This window comes from Monopterus albus, unplaced genomic scaffold (genome assembly GCF_001952655.1).
Source record: "Monopterus albus unplaced genomic scaffold, M_albus_1.0 scaffold281.1, whole genome shotgun sequence".
Classification (NCBI taxonomy): Eukaryota; Metazoa; Chordata; class Actinopteri; order Synbranchiformes; family Synbranchidae; genus Monopterus; species Monopterus albus.
In genome coordinates this window covers 134,705-152,649 of record NW_018128161.1, presented here as the reverse complement: position 1 = coordinate 152,649, position 17,945 = coordinate 134,705, and the positions used below count along the sequence as shown (strand labels likewise).

The following is a 17,945-nucleotide window of genomic DNA, read 5'->3' as shown; positions in this document are numbered from 1 at the left end:
TGTTTTCACTCTACACCAACAACTGCATCTCGATGGACCCCTCTGTCAAGCTCCTAAAGTTTGCTGATGATACAACGGTCATTGGTCTCATCTGAGATGATGACGAGTCAGCCTACAGACGGGAGGTTGAGCAGCTGGTCCTGTGGTGTAGCCACAACAACCTGGAGCTGAACACGCTCAAAACAGTGGAGATGACAGTGGACTTCAGGAAGAACCCCCCCCACCTTACCCCATGTAGTCATACTTGGCAGCTCTGTATCAGCAGTAAAGTCCTACAAGTTCCTGGGCTCCACTATCTCCCAGGACCTGAAGTGGACATCCAACATCAGGACCATCACCAAGAAGGCACCGCAGAGGATGTACTTCCTGTGCCAGCTCAGGAAGTTCAACCTGCCTCAGGAGCTGCTGATACAGTTCTACAGAGGAATCATCGAGTCTGTTCTCTGCACCTCTATCACTGTCTGGTTTGGCTCAGCAACCAAACAGGACAAGTACAGACTTCAGTGGACAGTCAGGACTGTAGAAAAGGTCATTGGTGTGAGCCTGCCCTCCATGGAGGACCTGTACACCTCATGGGTCAAAAGGAGGGCGGAGAGGATCACTGCTGACCCCTCACACCCTGGACACAATCTGTTTGAACTCCTCCCCTCTGGACGGCGTTACAGGTCACTGTGCACTAAGACAACCAGGGACAGGGACAGTTATGTCGTGGCTGGAGTGTGATGCTGACTAAATTAATTCAGACAAACCATCCCAATTTCAAGGATCATTTAATATCACAATTATTCTGAATAGAGTAGTATTTAAACAAATGATCTTGTAGTTAGGGAAACAGAGAACAGAGACTCTCCTCCTGCAGTGGAATAGATAAAGCATTAAATAAGAAGATTGTCAAAAGAGTCAGTCAGTCTTGGTTGTTGCTGGTCACGAGTCAGTCTTTGTCAACCCACAGTCAGTTGTCAGTCTTAATTCAGGGGGACACAGCCCAAGATATTCTTGCTTGAGCAAGAGAAAAGAAACAGATCAAGCTTACATAGACACTTAGCTCACATGAACTTAATGAACCCATAACCACTCAGCTCTCCCTTACACAACTAGTACAAATAATATCTATATGAAGTACATACTGTTACCTTGTTTAATTTTATCTTCTTCCCCCAGGCTGTCACTCTGATCAACACTCCAACCCTATGACTAACAGTGTGACATCCCTTAGTGCAGCGCCTGTAAATATAACTGCTGTACATAACAATCTGCAAGCTCTGCAGCCACAATGTGTGTGTACATATACACTGTATGTAAATGATTTTTTTCTCCTATTGCCTTTCCTATTTTAAATGCATAGATTTTCCTATTTTTCTTGCTCACTTCCAAGCACATTGAGAGCATTTGTACGAGACAATTCTTTTGTGGGTTTAAACAAACTTGGCCAGTAAACATGACTGATTCTTTCATAGGATTAAAGAGGCACCGACTAGTAATGCCGTGTCCATTTCCCCCTTAATACATTCACAATCTAGAAAGAGACCCTTTTAAACAAATGACTCCCACACATTGAAGTTCATCTTTGAAAGGACAACACTTTATTGTTCCTGTGTTGACACAATCCCCTACTGTGATTGGTCAGTTTGTAGACTACAGCTGGTAATTGTAATAAAAATAAACAAAATACATAAGAATCCTACTGACCTATTGGACAATGGCAACAGGGGTTCATCCGACTCAAAGATAATGTCATCAATCGAACTCCCTGTGGCTATGCTAACAGCTGACAATAAAACGCCCCAATCTCATTTTCAAACACACACACATACAGTGTTCAGACCCTGTAAAACAAAAGTTCAAACAAATGACATTTTCTTTTTAAATCATTTGGTCTGGTGCTTTCTGTGAATGAAATGAAATGTTGTGACCACTAAATGTCACATATACTGGAATTCATTCAGTGCTGAATTTGTTCTTGTCTTTGTTTTTTGTTTTGTACAATATCTAAATGTCTCTTAGTCAAATCCCTTTTATAAGCGATACATATTTTTCCTATTTCATCATTAATACACCAATTTTGTAACTACTGTGCAATTGTATTTTAACTTACAATATTCTGATTTCATACTTACAAAATGAAGATATGCCAGTTTAGTTTTCTCTACCCTTACTAGTTAGTGTATGTAATAAATAATATAAAACTTTTTAATCCAGTTTGACAGAGAAACTGCTTTTTGCTGCCGCTCTTCAATTTCTCAGCTTTGTGTGGTCTCTCTTTGTTTAACATCTTCCTCAGTCCCTTTTTCAGTGGTGTTAAAGGTGGCCAGTGTTTCCTACAGGTCATCTGCCCTGTCCCTCCAGCACTAGCTCTCCCACAGCAGCAGCGTGTTGGCTGCTGCCCTCCTACATCTCTTTTCTTGACCCTCTGACTGAGGGGGCAAACATTCAACATCAGAGTTTATGAAATAGCACTAAGTTTATATCATTGACTGTATAATTAAAGGCTGGACAAACCCACCATGACGTCACCCATTGGTTTTCTGAAGAGCGCGTAACTTTTAGTCTTAATAGAATTTAAACAGGCAAGTTATAAAAAGTGGAAGGGGAAATTAGCTATAGAGACCAAAATGCTTTTGTTCCAGGCAGTAAACATGTTAATTTCTGCTGTAAAGTTGGGCACTTTTAACACAGGAGTCGATGGGGACTGACTCCCTTAAGGAGCCTCTAATGGTTGTTCGGGGAACTGCAGGTTTTGGCACTTCTGCACTAGCTTCATTTCTCTGCCCCAGAGGTTTCCGCTTCCAGAGCAGTCCATATACATCATGCTATACTCAGCATGCTGACCTTGGCAACAGCTGCATTCTAGCATTAGCTTAGCTAGCCTTACTAGCGCGCTAATAACACTAGATTACTAGATCCGTGACTGACAGTGTCATGTTAAAAGAAAAAAAAAAACAAAGTGGAGGAGCTGATCACAGACAGCCTGCCGTCTTGGTTGTCATGTTTATGTGTGAGAGAGAGAAACGCACGGAGGGGCTGAGCGAATACACGCACCACACATGGTGCCACACTGAAATAACATTGAACCTACTTTAAATCAATATGTGGCAGTCAATGTTGACATCGTGGCAGCCCGCCACAAATAAATCAATGTACGGGGAAACACTGTATAATTATGATAAAGTTCACTTCAAGTTTCATAAAGTAGATAGAAATAAAGAAACTGCAATTATAAAATAAGGCTCTTGTAGTTATAGTTTGTTAAAATCCAAGTCTGTTTCCCTTCAAGTACCTACAAGAGCACAATTTCAAAATAAAAGATCTTGTCTCACTTTTTGTTACCTATGAGGAAAGTTCAGAATCACAAGATACAACGGGTATAATTACCAAAAACATCTACGTATTTCATATCTTTAATGAAAGAAGTGCTCTTCTCAGCCAAACAGAGAACCCTGACCAGACTCTACAAGGCTGTTGTGATTATGGAATAATTCACTTGTTTTGTTTTGTAACTGTGAAGATAAGACTACATCAGATAGCAAATCACATTTTCATTTTTTTAAATCAATGTGGAGCTGGGATGAGCGAGGACAGATGTAATACAGACTAGATAAGTTTTTTTAAAGACCAACTCCAGAATGAACTGCTGTGAAACTATCAGCAAACAACATTTATTTCTCCTGTTGAAGTGTTTTACTTTCTTTTTACTAACTGGGAAGTTGTCTCTAAATACCTCCTGTTGTTAATGACAAACTTCACAGTAAAGGGCCATTACACGTCTTAAACTTCGCTGTGAAGCGGCCAAGCTAGCAGCTATCGCAGCCTGACATCTGTGAGATTCAGTCCTGAAGACTCCGCCACAGCAGAACCAAGTCTGAAACCTTTTGAGTCTGAGAACTAAATTTAGCTCCTGGTTGTTCTGGTCAAAATGCAGGAGAGGTTTGTGAAATCACTGCTTGTGATACAAACAGGTTGTCTCATAAGCCTGAGGCAGAAATTATACACACAAGGAAACCTCTCCAGTGTTTTCCCCTTTGGTGAATGCTTCTGTAAAACATGCAGTTTTTGAGCCTCTTAGCTCTCAGTTTTGGTTTTGAACCAAATACCAAAACACTTCATGATAAATTATTTGCTTTATCCTCATAAAAAAACTATGGAAGCAAATAACAGCTGTATTAATCAGACCTGCAGAGTTAAGTGATATTTTAAATTCTACTTTGAAAGCCACCTGATATTTAAGTCTTTGAAACATATAGCTACGTATTTCAGATCAACAAATCTTTAGGTATTTTTACGCTTTACTAATTCAGATTGAAGAAACTGGACTTTACACGTTCAGATTCACATGGTACTTTTGCTGATCTGGACTTGAAGTCCACATCCAGGCTGCACAGGAAACATCTCCCTCTGGTATTTTAGGCAGATCATGAATTGCTAAGTGTAATCGACCATATTCAGCGGCTCAGCACGTTAAAATGTTTTCTCCTGGTTTTGGTGTTTGACAGATGCCCATTTTAAGGTGGTCGAGTTTAAAAACACACTTTGTCCAACTGTCCAGAAAATCTTTGTTTTTCTTGACCAAAATTCTCTGTAAGTCTTAAACACTGAAACGCCATGGTGGTGTTTTATGAACGAAGCTGAGACTTTGAAATGATAACTACGATGATATTCTATAATTTGTCAGCTTAAAACAGGCTGAAGAAAAGCAGAATGAACTTTTATGCTTGTTGCAGTTGCCAAGTTTCCCTTCCAGGAAAATGTCAAAGTAACCTTTGACTTGCGTCTCATTTCCATCCTGTCCTGTTGTGTGAAACTGAGTTGGTTGGTTGAAGGACACACACACCGCTACAGTTCTGAACTCACATATTCAAAATGCAGTTTCTGAACTGAACACAACTTTTACAGAGGTGGCAATTGTATATTCTTAGAAATAAAGTTTCTAAAAATTCACAACTTGAAAACATTATGGGAGGAACTCAGACAAAATCAGGGACAAATATTCAAACAGCATGGATTCAGGTTTTCTAGTAAACAGTTCACAGTTATTCAGTTAAATTATTTTGGCTGCTATTTGCTTCCATATAAACTTCAAACTTCATAAAACCGACGGGAAAAAAAATAAATAAATTAGCCAATCGGGAGACAAACTCCTGTTTCCCGACAGGCCGGATGGTTTCTTCTGTTTGTCCTTCTCTGACCAAAGATCAGATGATTCACTGATGCATCACTCCCTCCCATTTTTATTTCCTGTGCTCTCATTGGCTTCTGACTTTTTTGATTTAGCACCAAAAGAAACATAAATAGGTAAAAACACACACTTGCTCTCATTTTTTCCCCTTCATAAAAAACAAAAAACAAAGTCTCTCTCACTTGCCTCCTCATCCTCCCAACCATCAGGATGATGAAGAAATGGAGGAATGAAGGGGCAGATGGTTATTGGTGCAACTACACATCAAGGATCTCCTCGGCTGTGCCGCCGCAGCGCAGCCGGTAGCGTCCAGTCCTCCAGCTGATGGTCGGGTCCCACAGAGCCGACAGGAAGATCTGCACCGCCATTGACTCCCTGATGAACCAGGCGACGGCGAAGTCCAGCTTTGAGAAGCACAGAGGGCCACCCTGCAGGACGATGTCATCAACCAATAATCAATCACTAACACAGGTGAGAATGTGGCAATACAGTGACCTTGTGAGATACACACGGTAACAACCACTGATGGAAGATGCTACGTTGCCTCACACAGCACGACGCTGAGTGTTCTCCGATAAATTCAGACCAGGCTGCAATGTCTGCAGATGTTCTAGTTCCAGGTTGGTTTGGTTCTGTAGTTTCATTACAGCGTGATAAATACAAACTGAAGACATACTGAACTACAACATGCAGCCAACGTAGCACATTTGAGTAGCTGCCAATACAAATACATAATAATGTAGTGTTTATACTACAAAGATTACAATGACCATAAAAAAGCATTTTTTCCTGAGATTTGCCTTCTGACTGTGATTCAGTTATAACAGGAGGCTGTGCAAATGTGAAAACTATGATAAACACAGCACCGCCACCAGCCCTATTGAGTACAATGTGTAACTGACTGAGCATTGTAGCCTGTTACATGGCAGACCCACTAATACAGTGGTTTTCAGCCTTCCTAGGAGTGCAGCCCTCTGTCAGGATGAAGGTATTTCACAACCCCACCCGGAACAGCCAGTCTGGCAGCACATGACATCAGTTGGCAATGTAAACGTTTAATTTAATGAGGGAACATGTTCGTCCTTTACACTGGCTGTGGTGTGTGGCTTCCTCTCTGCCAGACTCACACCTGCTCTGCTGCAGAGGAGCCGCTGGTTTCAGCCCCCACGTCCACAAAGAGCCAACTCATCTACATACACACAGCTCATCAGACTCCACCATTAACCACATAAAACCAGCTTTTGTTCTTCCTGCAGTGGGCAGAACCAGCACATCCTTTCAAATTAAAAGCATATTACCTGGACTCCAGTGAGCTGGATGTAGTCGGATATGAACCAGGCCAAACAGTGACACATGAAGAACACCATCATGTCCCACCTGCAGCACACACAGGGAGCGTTTATTTTCCTATCAATAACTTTTCTGCTAATTTGGATGCAGTTTTATATCACACTAAACGTAATGTTGCATCATATCAATACATATTATATAGTGCCATTCATTTACTTGGCGTTTATAGACAAGTACATGATCACTCTGGCACAAATAAAGCTTCAAATACAACAGATGCGCTGTGAATTTGGACCCATTTAAATAAATCTCTTTACATATATACAAACACATTTAAATGAAGGGAGGAGTGAACATAACCTTTCTTTGTACTGAGCACAAAAACAACATCACAGGGTTTGCAGTCCTATTTTCTGTTCATGCGGTGATAGTCACAGCTGATAACAGGATTAGTTTGGAGTTAATATTGTTCCAATGAAACCTAACTCAGCTTGGCTCCTTTAGATACCAGCTGCAGCTAGCAATTATTTCTAGAGATGCACCGACTGATCTGCGGAGATCGGAACCGGACAGTTTTCAGCATGATCGGCCTCGACCAGCCAATCTGAGACTTCTGATTCTGTGCCGGTCATATTTAGAGTCACAACAGTTCACAGCAACCCTACGACTCACAGTACACAGTGAGGGAAATACTGGCTACACATGAAACACATGTATATGTACGGTGTACCCAACCCGCAGTAAAACAGCAAATACAAACTACTGCACTTCAATTTCAGTCGGAGGATTGTACAAAAAAAACAAAACAAAAAAAAAAAACATTTTACTACAAGGTAATTTTTTTTATTTAAGAAAAGTTACAAAAATGTCTGCGTATGCTGTCAGTAACAGTTCTCAGAAAGCCAGAAAATTGAAATCAGCAGGTCAGACTTGGAATAAAAAGAACTCGTAACCGGCCAAGGAGATTGCAACCGGTGCATCGGTCACTCTTTTTATCATTATTTATTTTACAGGCTAATGACCAATAGATTCATAATAGCTGCAGCTCCATTAGATATCAATCTCCACTCGTCCACAGGATGAAATTACTCTGCAAAGAGCTACTGCTAATGTGAACACTGCAGAATACACAAGAATCTAACTACAGCATATTTTATAACATGTCCACCCAGCAACATCAACATCATGATAACCTGCCGCTCCTCCTCTTTGACTGGCTGCGTACCTGAACACATGATGAGCTGCCCAGCCGATGATGAGGCTGGCCAGGAAGCACTCAGAGATGGGCTCCAACACAGTGCCAGGGAGCATGTTTATCCTCAATTTCGTCCACCTGGAAACACATCTGGATTAATATTCACCCTCACTACAGTTCTGGCTGCAGCAGGACTGTTTGGCAGCTTCCCCCGCCACCAGTTGACAGCTCCGCTCTATCCCAAACATCCAGATCTGATGACACAACCACAAAGCTCATCATCAATCTGAGGGTTAAAGGTGGGACACACGTGATGACTGTTGAACTGATTTTCAGTGGGATTTGGGTACAACAACTGATCAGACCCAGGTGGACCAGACTCGTGTTGAAAGTTGACACATTGGTGTTACTAGGTAAGCTCTAGTAAGATCACCGTCGCAACTTTCTATATTCAACCAATGAGCAACACTGATGTGTCCTTGGGTACAAAATTATGTGAAGTTCACTGTAGCGACTTAAAGAAACAAACTTAAGAGTTGCTGAATATGGGCCTTGTTTACTAACTGTTTACTAACTGTACAATCACAAAGCTCAGTCCATAAAAAGTATGTTTTAAAAAAGGACAAGATCATCATAGCGATCAGATTGAGCAGCAATCAACAAAAAACACGGCGCCCCACTTTTCTATTTGTCCCATGCAAGTGAACAGGTGATAGCCACCGCCTATATCCATGTGTCCCAGCTCAATCACCATGACAACAACGCTCTCATTCAGGGCTTCTACACTCATATTATGGTCTGAATTGTCAACACATTTGCTGGCTATGTTGTCAACCAAGGATTTACTGTGTTTTCCTTTTCAAATACAAAATTGCTTAAACACATCATCCATATTTTTAGGTACAAAGTAAAACAGTTGAACCGGAATAACGACAAACCTGCACCTCAGAAACTGATTCATGTGCACAGTTTTGTTGACATCAGCTAGCTAGGTTTAGCTCCCCAACAGGAAAGGACTGAGTAAAGTTGAATTCACACACTATTCACTCAGCAGCCACAAATAATCTCTCTTCAACACAGAAAACCAAGCACTCTGATCAGCGTATAGATTCTGTTTTAGTCTGTTGCTCTCGTCAACAGGATCTCTGCTACAAGTTAGCCACAGTCAGCTAGATCTCTGGAGTCATGACGGAAAGTGTTGTGTGTGTGTGTGTGTGTGTGTGTAAGGCTATCGTGGCTAACGTCTCTCATCTACGTTACTTAAATGACCCTTTTTGCACTTGTATCTGTTAAACAGTATGATACACTTTCTTTGCTCAACGTCGAACTTTATTCTTTTTCTGCCATCTTCACCACCACACATGCGCACCCTGCTTCCCGACCTACCCGTGTTTTCACAATAAAAGCCTAAACGGAATACTGTACTCGTAAACATTTACATATAAACATGTACATGAACACATCGCTTTCTTTAAATTGAAAAATAAAATAATAATAATAATAATCTCCCCTTTAGATTAACCTGTCATTTCTGCAATAGGACTCGTAACATGACATTTGAACAAGAGTCCTGTTTATGACCTTTTTATTGTTTTTTTTCAGTCCAGCTTCCATTGCCCATCATTCAATGCCTTAAGTAACTGGTAGGCTGGTGCTCCCTTTTTGGTAAGGCACAATACTCACTCAATTTTCTGTGCTTGGACAAGTTCTTTAATGCTACTTATCTCCAAACGAAGTCTTTTCTCAGAGACTGACTTTGTAGATTGAAGAGCATCCACAAGTGAATGATTGTCCGTCATGCAGATAATTGGTGGAGCATGTTCAGTATCACCAGTAGTTAGTTCTGAGAACAGTGTGGCCAGAAAAACAGCCTTGTCCATTCCATCAGACATTGCCAGTGTTTCACCCGCAAGTGTGCTCCTCACAATCCTTTTGACTCTCTTAGACTGCCAGGTAAGGGGTGAGAACTTCCAATTTTCCCTCATTAGAAGAATAAGATGTCCTCCTTGAGTGCCAGCCTCTGAAAGATTTCCAAATGAGGCATCGCTGAACACAATCATCTTAAGAGCTTTGTCTTTGCCCAAGTGTTGGAAGTTCAGAGTCACCTTTTTGGACTTCAATTTGCAAACTATCCTGTTTGCCTCATGAATAGTCTGCACAGTTGCATTTTTGATATTCGATGCCATGTTGCTAGCATCAAATATAACATCTGGCCAGGTCTGTCTTGCTACCCATGTGATAGTTCAGTTCCCTGTAGAAATGCACATTTTATATCCATGGAATTTAGTGTCCATTGGTTTTGACAGATTACTGCCACAAGCAGTCAGAGACTCAGCAGCACATGTTGGGGAATCCTTCTGTAACTCTGACACATCTAGCTCCTCAAAACCCCTTGCCACTAACCGTGCTTTTGGTACTAGTCCAGTGGGGGATTCCTTGAGAGTGCAGATTGTACCAGTTTTTATATTTCCCTGTAGCTTTACCTGCACGCCCAAATACTTTTGCTGTGTGCAGAGTCCCAGTGTTTCTTTGTAGTTTAGAATCTGCCCTGTTTTCAGGCGAACACCACTTTCTTGTCCTGTGATATTTAGTGTTCCTATGGCATTATCCGATGATTGTGCTGCTTCATTTTCCTCCTCGGTAGTTGTTTTTTTGTGTGGATCAGGCATTAAACTGTGATGAGCCCTATCTACAGTTTCTGCACCTTCCATGCTGCTGGTAGCAGCCTCTGCCATCTCCTGCCTTTTCACAATGTCTGTATCATCTCCAGCACACTCCTTGAATGCATGTTGATCATTACTTTCTGCATTCACTTTTCTTAGTCTGAGATAGTGTACCCTAATGCAGGTGCCTCCATGTCTGATAAACACTACTGCACCATCCTGGCCGATGACCACTCCTGGTCCTTTCCACTCTGGACAGTTAGCTTCTCTTGTAGTACACTTTGTCACCCATCTCATACTTTTCATCTGTGGGACGCAGCTGCTTCCTCAGTGCTCTCCTGATCCTTTCTGAACATTCAGCTTCCGTGAAAGCCTTTCTTGATGCATGCAAAGCTGAAATGTGTTTTGCTACCCATTCACTTTTTGTGGTGCCCTCTAAAGCTGGTGGCATGTCAGTCAGTACAAAGGGCAAGTTGGGGTTCTGTCCAAACACCAACCGATGGTGACTGTAGCTGTGTACATTTTGCATGGTATTCTTTGCCATCAAAGCCCAGTCCAATGCAGTGTCCCAGTCACAGCCATTACTCGCCTTTACCTTCATTATGATCTCTGAAAGCGTCTGGTTATGTCGCTCCAAAAGTCCATTGCTCCAGGGACTGTATACTGCTGTCGTCCTTATTTCTGTATTGAAGTTCTCTGCCATGTCTCTCATCTCTTCATTGTTGAACTCTCCTCCGTTATCGCTGAACAGTTTCTTAGGTGGCCCATGTACACTTAACCAGTCATGAATAAAGTGTTTCACTATTACAGATGACTTCTTTGTGGTCAGAATGCTGCCTGCACTAAAGCGTATGAACTGGTCTATAATGTGAAGATACCATACACCTGGCTCAAGTTCATGCAGATCCATTGCAACAGTTTCATTATACTGAGATGCCAATTGCAGGCCAACAGCAGGGTTTGGTTTAGCTTTGCTGTATTTCTGACAGATTTCACATTCACTAATGATCTTCTGTAGGATTCTGTTACATTCTATATCTATATTGCCTAAGCTAGTCAAAAGCCTTTATAGTTTGTCAGCAGATGCGTGACCAAACTGTCTGTGAAGTTTCAGCAAGGCTTTGTGTTTTTCTTTTGAGACTGTCAGTATCTCGTCAACACACTGACCTTGTATAACTGTAGTTTTTCAGCAGACACATGACCAAACTGTCTGTGACGTTTCAGCAAGACTTTGTGTTTTTCTTTTGAGTCCATTTCTTTTGAGACTGTCAGTATCTTGTCAACACACTGACCTTGTATATCCTGTTCCTTTGGGGTGACTTCTTCAGTAGTAACCAAGATATGATCTCTATGTTGAGTGTCCTTATCTTCATAGTCCATAATGTTCACACAGTAGTGACCAGAGCTTGTAAAATCCAGTTTTACAGGCTGACTGAACATAGTGGCACTGTCACTTTCCATATCCAGCACTGTTTCTGTTTTTTTCATGGATGCTTTGCTTAAGAGTAGTGGAATCTTTGCTGGGACAACCTCCGTTTCAATATGACACTTTGTTTGTCCAATCTTTGCAGGAATTTTTACCTTTTTAGTGGTGTAGACTATTTTTCCATCTCCAAACTTAAAAGGTCTGACTGTGAGTTTCTGTCATCTTCAGTTTTTTAATCTCCTTTTGGCCTAGTCTTGTGATATAGCAATCTAGCCATTCCTGTCCACAAACAGTCCATGTACATGCAGTGTCTATTATTGCTGAGCCAAAACCCTCTGTCATAAAGATTTCTGCGTCACTGGGTGACTCTTTTGTATACAGGGTAATATTGCACTCCTCTATATCCTCTGTTTTGCAATCTTCAGCTAACTTAACTTGCTCACTTCTGTGTGGACAGTTTATAGCCCAGTGGAATGTGCTTTGACAAACTGCACATTTTGATCTACGTCCATACTTGTCTAGACGGTTTGTGCCAGGCAGTGGCGTTTTTTGTTGATCCTTTTGGAGCCAGGGCCCGCTCCTCTGTCGCCTTTATTCTGTCAGATATGCCGTTTGAATCCCTACTGTAGTGGGAAACTTGCCTCCAAAAATCCTCTTCTGTGCTGACTTCATCGATGCAAAAGTTAAATCTGTGCACGCTGTCAGTGCCAGTTGTCAGTCTTTCACATCCAAGCATGCAGCATCCAACAGTTTAAATGCTAACACTGCATCGGGAAGTTCCATCTTATATTTGTGCATCCGTGAGTAACGTCGTTCAAACTCAATTATGTAGTCCGCCATAGAAACACTACTGTCTCTCGTAATCCGGTCAAAACTTGAATAAGCTTCATAAATACGAGTTTTTTCTTCTCTGAAAAACATTCCATCAAGTTTCCTTAGCAAGGCATCCATGCCAGTGTCTACACTCAAATCATCACTGTTCATATGTGAGATGGCCCGGTGGAAGAAGCTGTCTCCGTGTCTAGGTGTTTTGGCTTGATGTGTAGCGCCTTCCAGAGGGGAGGAGTTCAAACAGACTGTCCAGGATGTGAGGGGTCTGCTAAATGAGCATAAACTTGTAGACAATTTGATAATTTCAGCTTTGCCACCAGCTTGTGCTTGTTAAACAGTACGGTACACTTTCTTTGCTCAACGTTGAACTTTATTTTCCACCGCCATCTTCACCACAACACATGCGCACTCCCGCTCACCGACCTCCCGGTGTTTTCACAATAAAAGCCTAAACAGAATACTGTACTCGTAAACATTTACATATAAACATGTACATGAACACATCTTAATGTATGGAACTTAACAGTATCAACTCATCCTTCCTCATCAGACACAACATCCCTGTCACACACTTTATCCCAGTGTGTATCAAGACATTTTTACACACCTTGCAGCTTGAACTGAAACACTTACAAATAATCTCTGTATACACACAACATTTACCACAGTTGTACATGTTTACTGAGAAAATGTGAAAATGCAAACATGGAAATCTGGATTGCGAGAATTGTTGACCGTTCAAAAAAGAAATCACAATTAACTGGAAAATGGATTTTTTTTCTCCAGCCCTACCAGACAGGGGATCTCTGTGTTGTGCACAGTGTTTACTCAATAATAAGGTGCATGTGCTCTTTCCCAACACTCAAGGACTAAAAAGCTGTCCAAGCTACTGGAAACAGTCTCTAAGTGTGACCTGTCCACTCTTTGCAGGTTTTAGCTAATTGCCACGTGTGTCCCCACCTTGAGATGTTCCGGTACCAAGTACACTTACTGTATGAAACTACTGTATGCTCATGGCGTTTCTTAAGGCCATGGACAGTATTAAGGATTGGGGCTGTCAGGTGGAAATAAAAGTAGGTCAACCTGATGAAAATCTGATGGAAAAACTGCATTAAAAGCAGCCAATCAGAGGAAGTGTTATGTGGTCACCTGATCATGCGGGACTGGAACTGGCCAATAGAGTATGACCCCGAATTCTGCAGTGCCACTTGTGTTGCCATGGAGAACTTCCAGCCTCTGAGAAAACAGAGTAACAAATTATCAACTGAACTGTGTTTTAACATAAAAACTGCAACAGCCAAATGATAGTTGCTAATGCTAACATGCTAACCTGTCAGCGATGGCTTTAGCCATAAAGTAATCCTCAGCAATGTACTGAGCGAAGGCGACCAATCCACCTGCCTGATCCAGCACGTCCTTCCTCATCAGACACGACATCCCTGTCACACACTTTATTCCAGTTACATTAGCTGAGATGTAGGAGCGAGGGTGGGACGTTCCAAAATACACCTGGAAACAGGTTAGCATTAGCACTCCACCACTAGTACTAATAAAACAAGAAAAAACAGACACTCTTCCCCATCAGAGAAGCAGAGGTACAGAAGCCAAGTTAGCATTAGCTACTGACAAGACAATGCAGAAAATGCTAATGCATTAGCATCAAATGATTAGCTAGTGAGCTTTTAAAAAAGTATATAAAATGCAATCAACATGTTAACATGAACAAAATATTTTTTATAGCCACATTAGTACTCACACCTATTAAAAGTCAGTTAACTAAAATTTGCTTTAGAGGCTAGTGCTACACCACATTTGAAGGCATAATTAAACACCATATTACCATTACTAACTATTTTTTTTTATCATATCAGCAGGTGGGAACCAGTCAGCACAGTTACTGTGGTGTTAGCTTAAAGCAGATAATACATCTTAAGAGACCATAAAGCGGCTGACCTGCTCCAGTGTGGCAGCGAAGCCTTGGCGGTCAGCAACATAGGGCAAACCATGGACCAATCCCACCTTCTCGGTCATCTGACTGGTCAAATCTGTCAGTGTGTCAGGCTTCACTGTCAACACAAAGGTAGTTAGCATTAACACTGATAATGAAGAATGATGATCTGACAGTTCACTCTTCCCAAAACCTAATAAATCAATCTCAATTGGCTGTGGTGGTAGCCTACTAACCTCTGATACCACTGTCACAGATCCACACAAGGCCATATTTGGCTCCTTCATAGCCCGGCATCAGGTTGTTAATTTTGGGGTTGATTCCAACTTTCCTCCCCCCTGAGAACCAAAGAATGACACATTAGCTGGTAATGATCCATCCCATTAATCGACCCATTTTCAACCGCTTCTCTGGGTTCAGGTTGCAGGGGCAGCAGAATCAGGAACCTTTCTAAGCTCCTCCCATTACCCAGGTTTTTGCATCCACAACTTCTGCATTTATCCTGACCAGCCAGTACCCATTTGCTGCTTCAGAAGATCCCAGGGACAACCATGCCCGGAAAGCCTCCTGCTTCAACCTGCAACCTCCTTCACTGCCGGTGTCAACTAACGCATTCTCTTGCTGCCACGACAGGCATCCACGACCTTCTGGCTACAGCTCCGAGTAGCCGCTTCCTCAGTTGAGGATTTGAATGCCGTCCATTAGGATTCCATGTCACCAAACTGCCCTGGGATGCAAGAGAAATTCTTCCAAAAACGGAATTTAAAAACCTCACAAAACAGGGCCTTAGGCAGCAGCTCCCAGCAAACCCTCACTCCATGTTTGGATTTACCAGGTCTGTCCTCCAATCTCCCCCCCACCATCTGATTCAACACACCAACAGGTGGCGATCAGATAACAGCTCTGCTCACCTAAACATCCAAAACATGTAGCTACAGATCTAATGATACAACATAAAGTTGATCTGTTGATCTTTGGCCAAGGGTGTTCTGGTACCAAGTACAATTGTAAATCATCCTAGGTTCAAACCGTGTTGGTTTTGGCCAATCCATGACGAGCTTACACTGCATCCAACCCTATGCAACACCTATGCTTGCAGGTGGTGGACCCACAGGGTGGCCGCTCAATGCAAAAATTTTTTGGGCTTTGCTTGACTGGGCCTCTTGACTCAGGGCCCAGCCACCAGATGCTCACCAGCGAGCACCCCTACCGGGCCTGGGGATCCAGGAGAGGAAGGTTTTTTTTTTTTTTTTGCTAATAAAGAATCATAAAAGTAAATGTCATTAAGTTAATAATTACAGCGGTGGAATAAATTCAACATGGAATATGTCAAATGACAGAACACAATAAACAAACCAAAAAAAAAGTTCCTCACCAATGAATAGTTGAGCATCTACGTTGGGGTATTTTCCTAACAACTTTTTACAGACATCAACAGCTGGATCATCGTTGTCCTGAATGCACAGCAGAAGCTCATACTGCAAATCAAAAATGTTCACATTACAAATCCATCTGGACAGTTGGATCGTAGTTCAGGGAGGTAAGAAGGTAGTCAGGGGCAGTAAGGTGTGGGCGCTGTCAAGGGATTATCTGGGGCAGTTGTATGGTAGCTTGGAGGCCAAAAGGTGGTTGTCAGAGACTGTTAGGTGATAGTCAGGGGAGTCAGATGATAGTTTAAGGTAGTTAAGGTGGTAATGAGGGATAATTAGGAGCATCACCTTGGGGTAGTCCAGTGTAAAAAAGGTCTCCAGGTTGGAGATCAGGTTCGGATCAACACCCTTTAATGGCTTCAGCAGAGAAACTCCTGCCAACTGCATGAATGACTGTTTGACCTCTGACCTTTTCTTGTGTAGATGGAGACGCCTGAAAGACAGAGGTCAAAGGTCAGAAGGCAACAGCTCATTGATTTTGATTTGATTTTTATTCTTTCAAGCATGTAAAGACAGTTGATATATCAACACACATAATTTTACACATATCCAACAAATGCTAATCCAATATCAATTTGCTTATACCTAGTACATGCTTGAATGGAGTAGGAAGAAGTCAGACTTATCCAGTCCTACCCCATGACATCATCTTACCATCATTGGTTTGCAAGCAGTAAATGATTCACTTCTACACCACACAAGTATTATACTAAAAAATCATTAAGCCTGTTCTTGCATATATCTTGATTGACACATACCTTTATATTTATGTTTAAACTCGTCAATTCTATTACTATTTTTTATGTCCACACTTAAATTGTTCCATAGTTTTACCCCACTTATGGAAATACAAAATCTTTTTTTGGTTGTATGTATAGCATGAATTTTTAAATTTAACTGACCCCTTAAATTGTATCCCCCTTCCCTTTCATTAAATAGTTCTTGAATTCCACCAGGTAATAAATTGTTCCTGGCTTTATACATAAACACAGCAGTTGGAGATCAGGTTCAGATCAACAACAGCATCAGCAATAAAAGCAGAAAAACCCTTCATTTACTATGGTAAGGCGTTCTACAGAAGGACAAACATCAGCGCAGCACTCCATCAATCAGGCCTCTATGGTCGAGATGGAAGCCAATACCCACTTTGTGCACTGTTGAACTTGAATGCTTCAGTTTTAGGTAGAGATGCACCAATCTATTGGTTGGAGACCAGATTAGGCCAGTTTTCAGCTTGATTGGCTGTGACCAGTGATCTCCAGAAAAACCTGGAGGGTATTTTAAATTCTTAGTAAATTCTGAAAATCCTTTAATCTTGTTAACTCAGTGACTTATGGAAAAAGTCCTTAAAATCCAGGAAAAACATGGAATAATTGTGTATTTGGGTGACTTAATCAATGAAAATACACACGAGCATTTTCTTCCGCTTAGCTCATTTCGGCTGCCTGTATACAGGATGTCGCCCTTTCAGTCCTGACCCAAAGCTCATGACCATAGGTGAGAGTAGGAAACCAGGACCTCCAGCGTGCACTGGGACAGTTTGCAGCCGAGTATGAAGCAGCTGGGATGAGAATCAGCACCTCCAAGTCCGAGGCCATGGTTCTCAGTCAAAAAAGGGTGGCTTGTTCCCTTCAGGTTGGTGGAGAGCTCCTGCCTCAAGTGGAGGAGTTCAAGTATCTTGGGGTCTTGTTCACGAGTGAGGGAAGGATGAAACAGGAGATTGACAGGCGGATCGGTGCAGCTTCTGCAGCTTGTTGCCTATAGGCAACAACACGGCTGTGCTATGGGCTCCCCAGTGTCTCCTATAGTTGCCAACCTGTACATGGAAGAATTTGAGAAGAAAGCCCTGGCTTCCTTCGCTGGCACCGCTCCCAGCCATTGGTTCCGCTACGTGGATGACACATGGGTTAAAATCAGGACCCAGGAGGTAGAAGCTTTCACCAAGCATATCAACTCGGTGGATGACAACATCAATTTCACTCGTGAGGA

At 42.0% G+C, this 17,945-nt stretch overlaps 1 protein-coding gene across 1 annotated transcript in view; it reads right to left on the bottom strand.

Annotated features, from left to right (window-relative positions):
• Nucleotides 1-3,368: 3,368 nt before the first annotated feature.
• The window catches only part of ugcg (UDP-glucose ceramide glucosyltransferase), a 16,699-nt gene continuing 2,122 nt past the window's right edge, over nucleotides 3,369-17,945 (bottom strand). The window contains exons 2-10 of the mRNA XM_020622485.1: nucleotides 16,245-16,389; nucleotides 15,902-16,004; nucleotides 14,763-14,864; nucleotides 14,532-14,644; nucleotides 13,909-14,087; nucleotides 13,728-13,814; nucleotides 7,689-7,796; nucleotides 6,472-6,550; nucleotides 3,369-5,601 (exon numbers count right to left, since the gene is read on the bottom strand). Coding sequence (XP_020478141.1) covers nucleotides 5,431-5,601; nucleotides 6,472-6,550; nucleotides 7,689-7,796; nucleotides 13,728-13,814; nucleotides 13,909-14,087; nucleotides 14,532-14,644; nucleotides 14,763-14,864; nucleotides 15,902-16,004; nucleotides 16,245-16,389 — 1,087 coding nt within the window. The 3' untranslated portion in view covers nucleotides 3,369-5,430. The remainder of the gene's footprint in view (nucleotides 5,602-6,471; nucleotides 6,551-7,688; nucleotides 7,797-13,727; nucleotides 13,815-13,908; nucleotides 14,088-14,531; nucleotides 14,645-14,762; nucleotides 14,865-15,901; nucleotides 16,005-16,244; nucleotides 16,390-17,945) is intronic.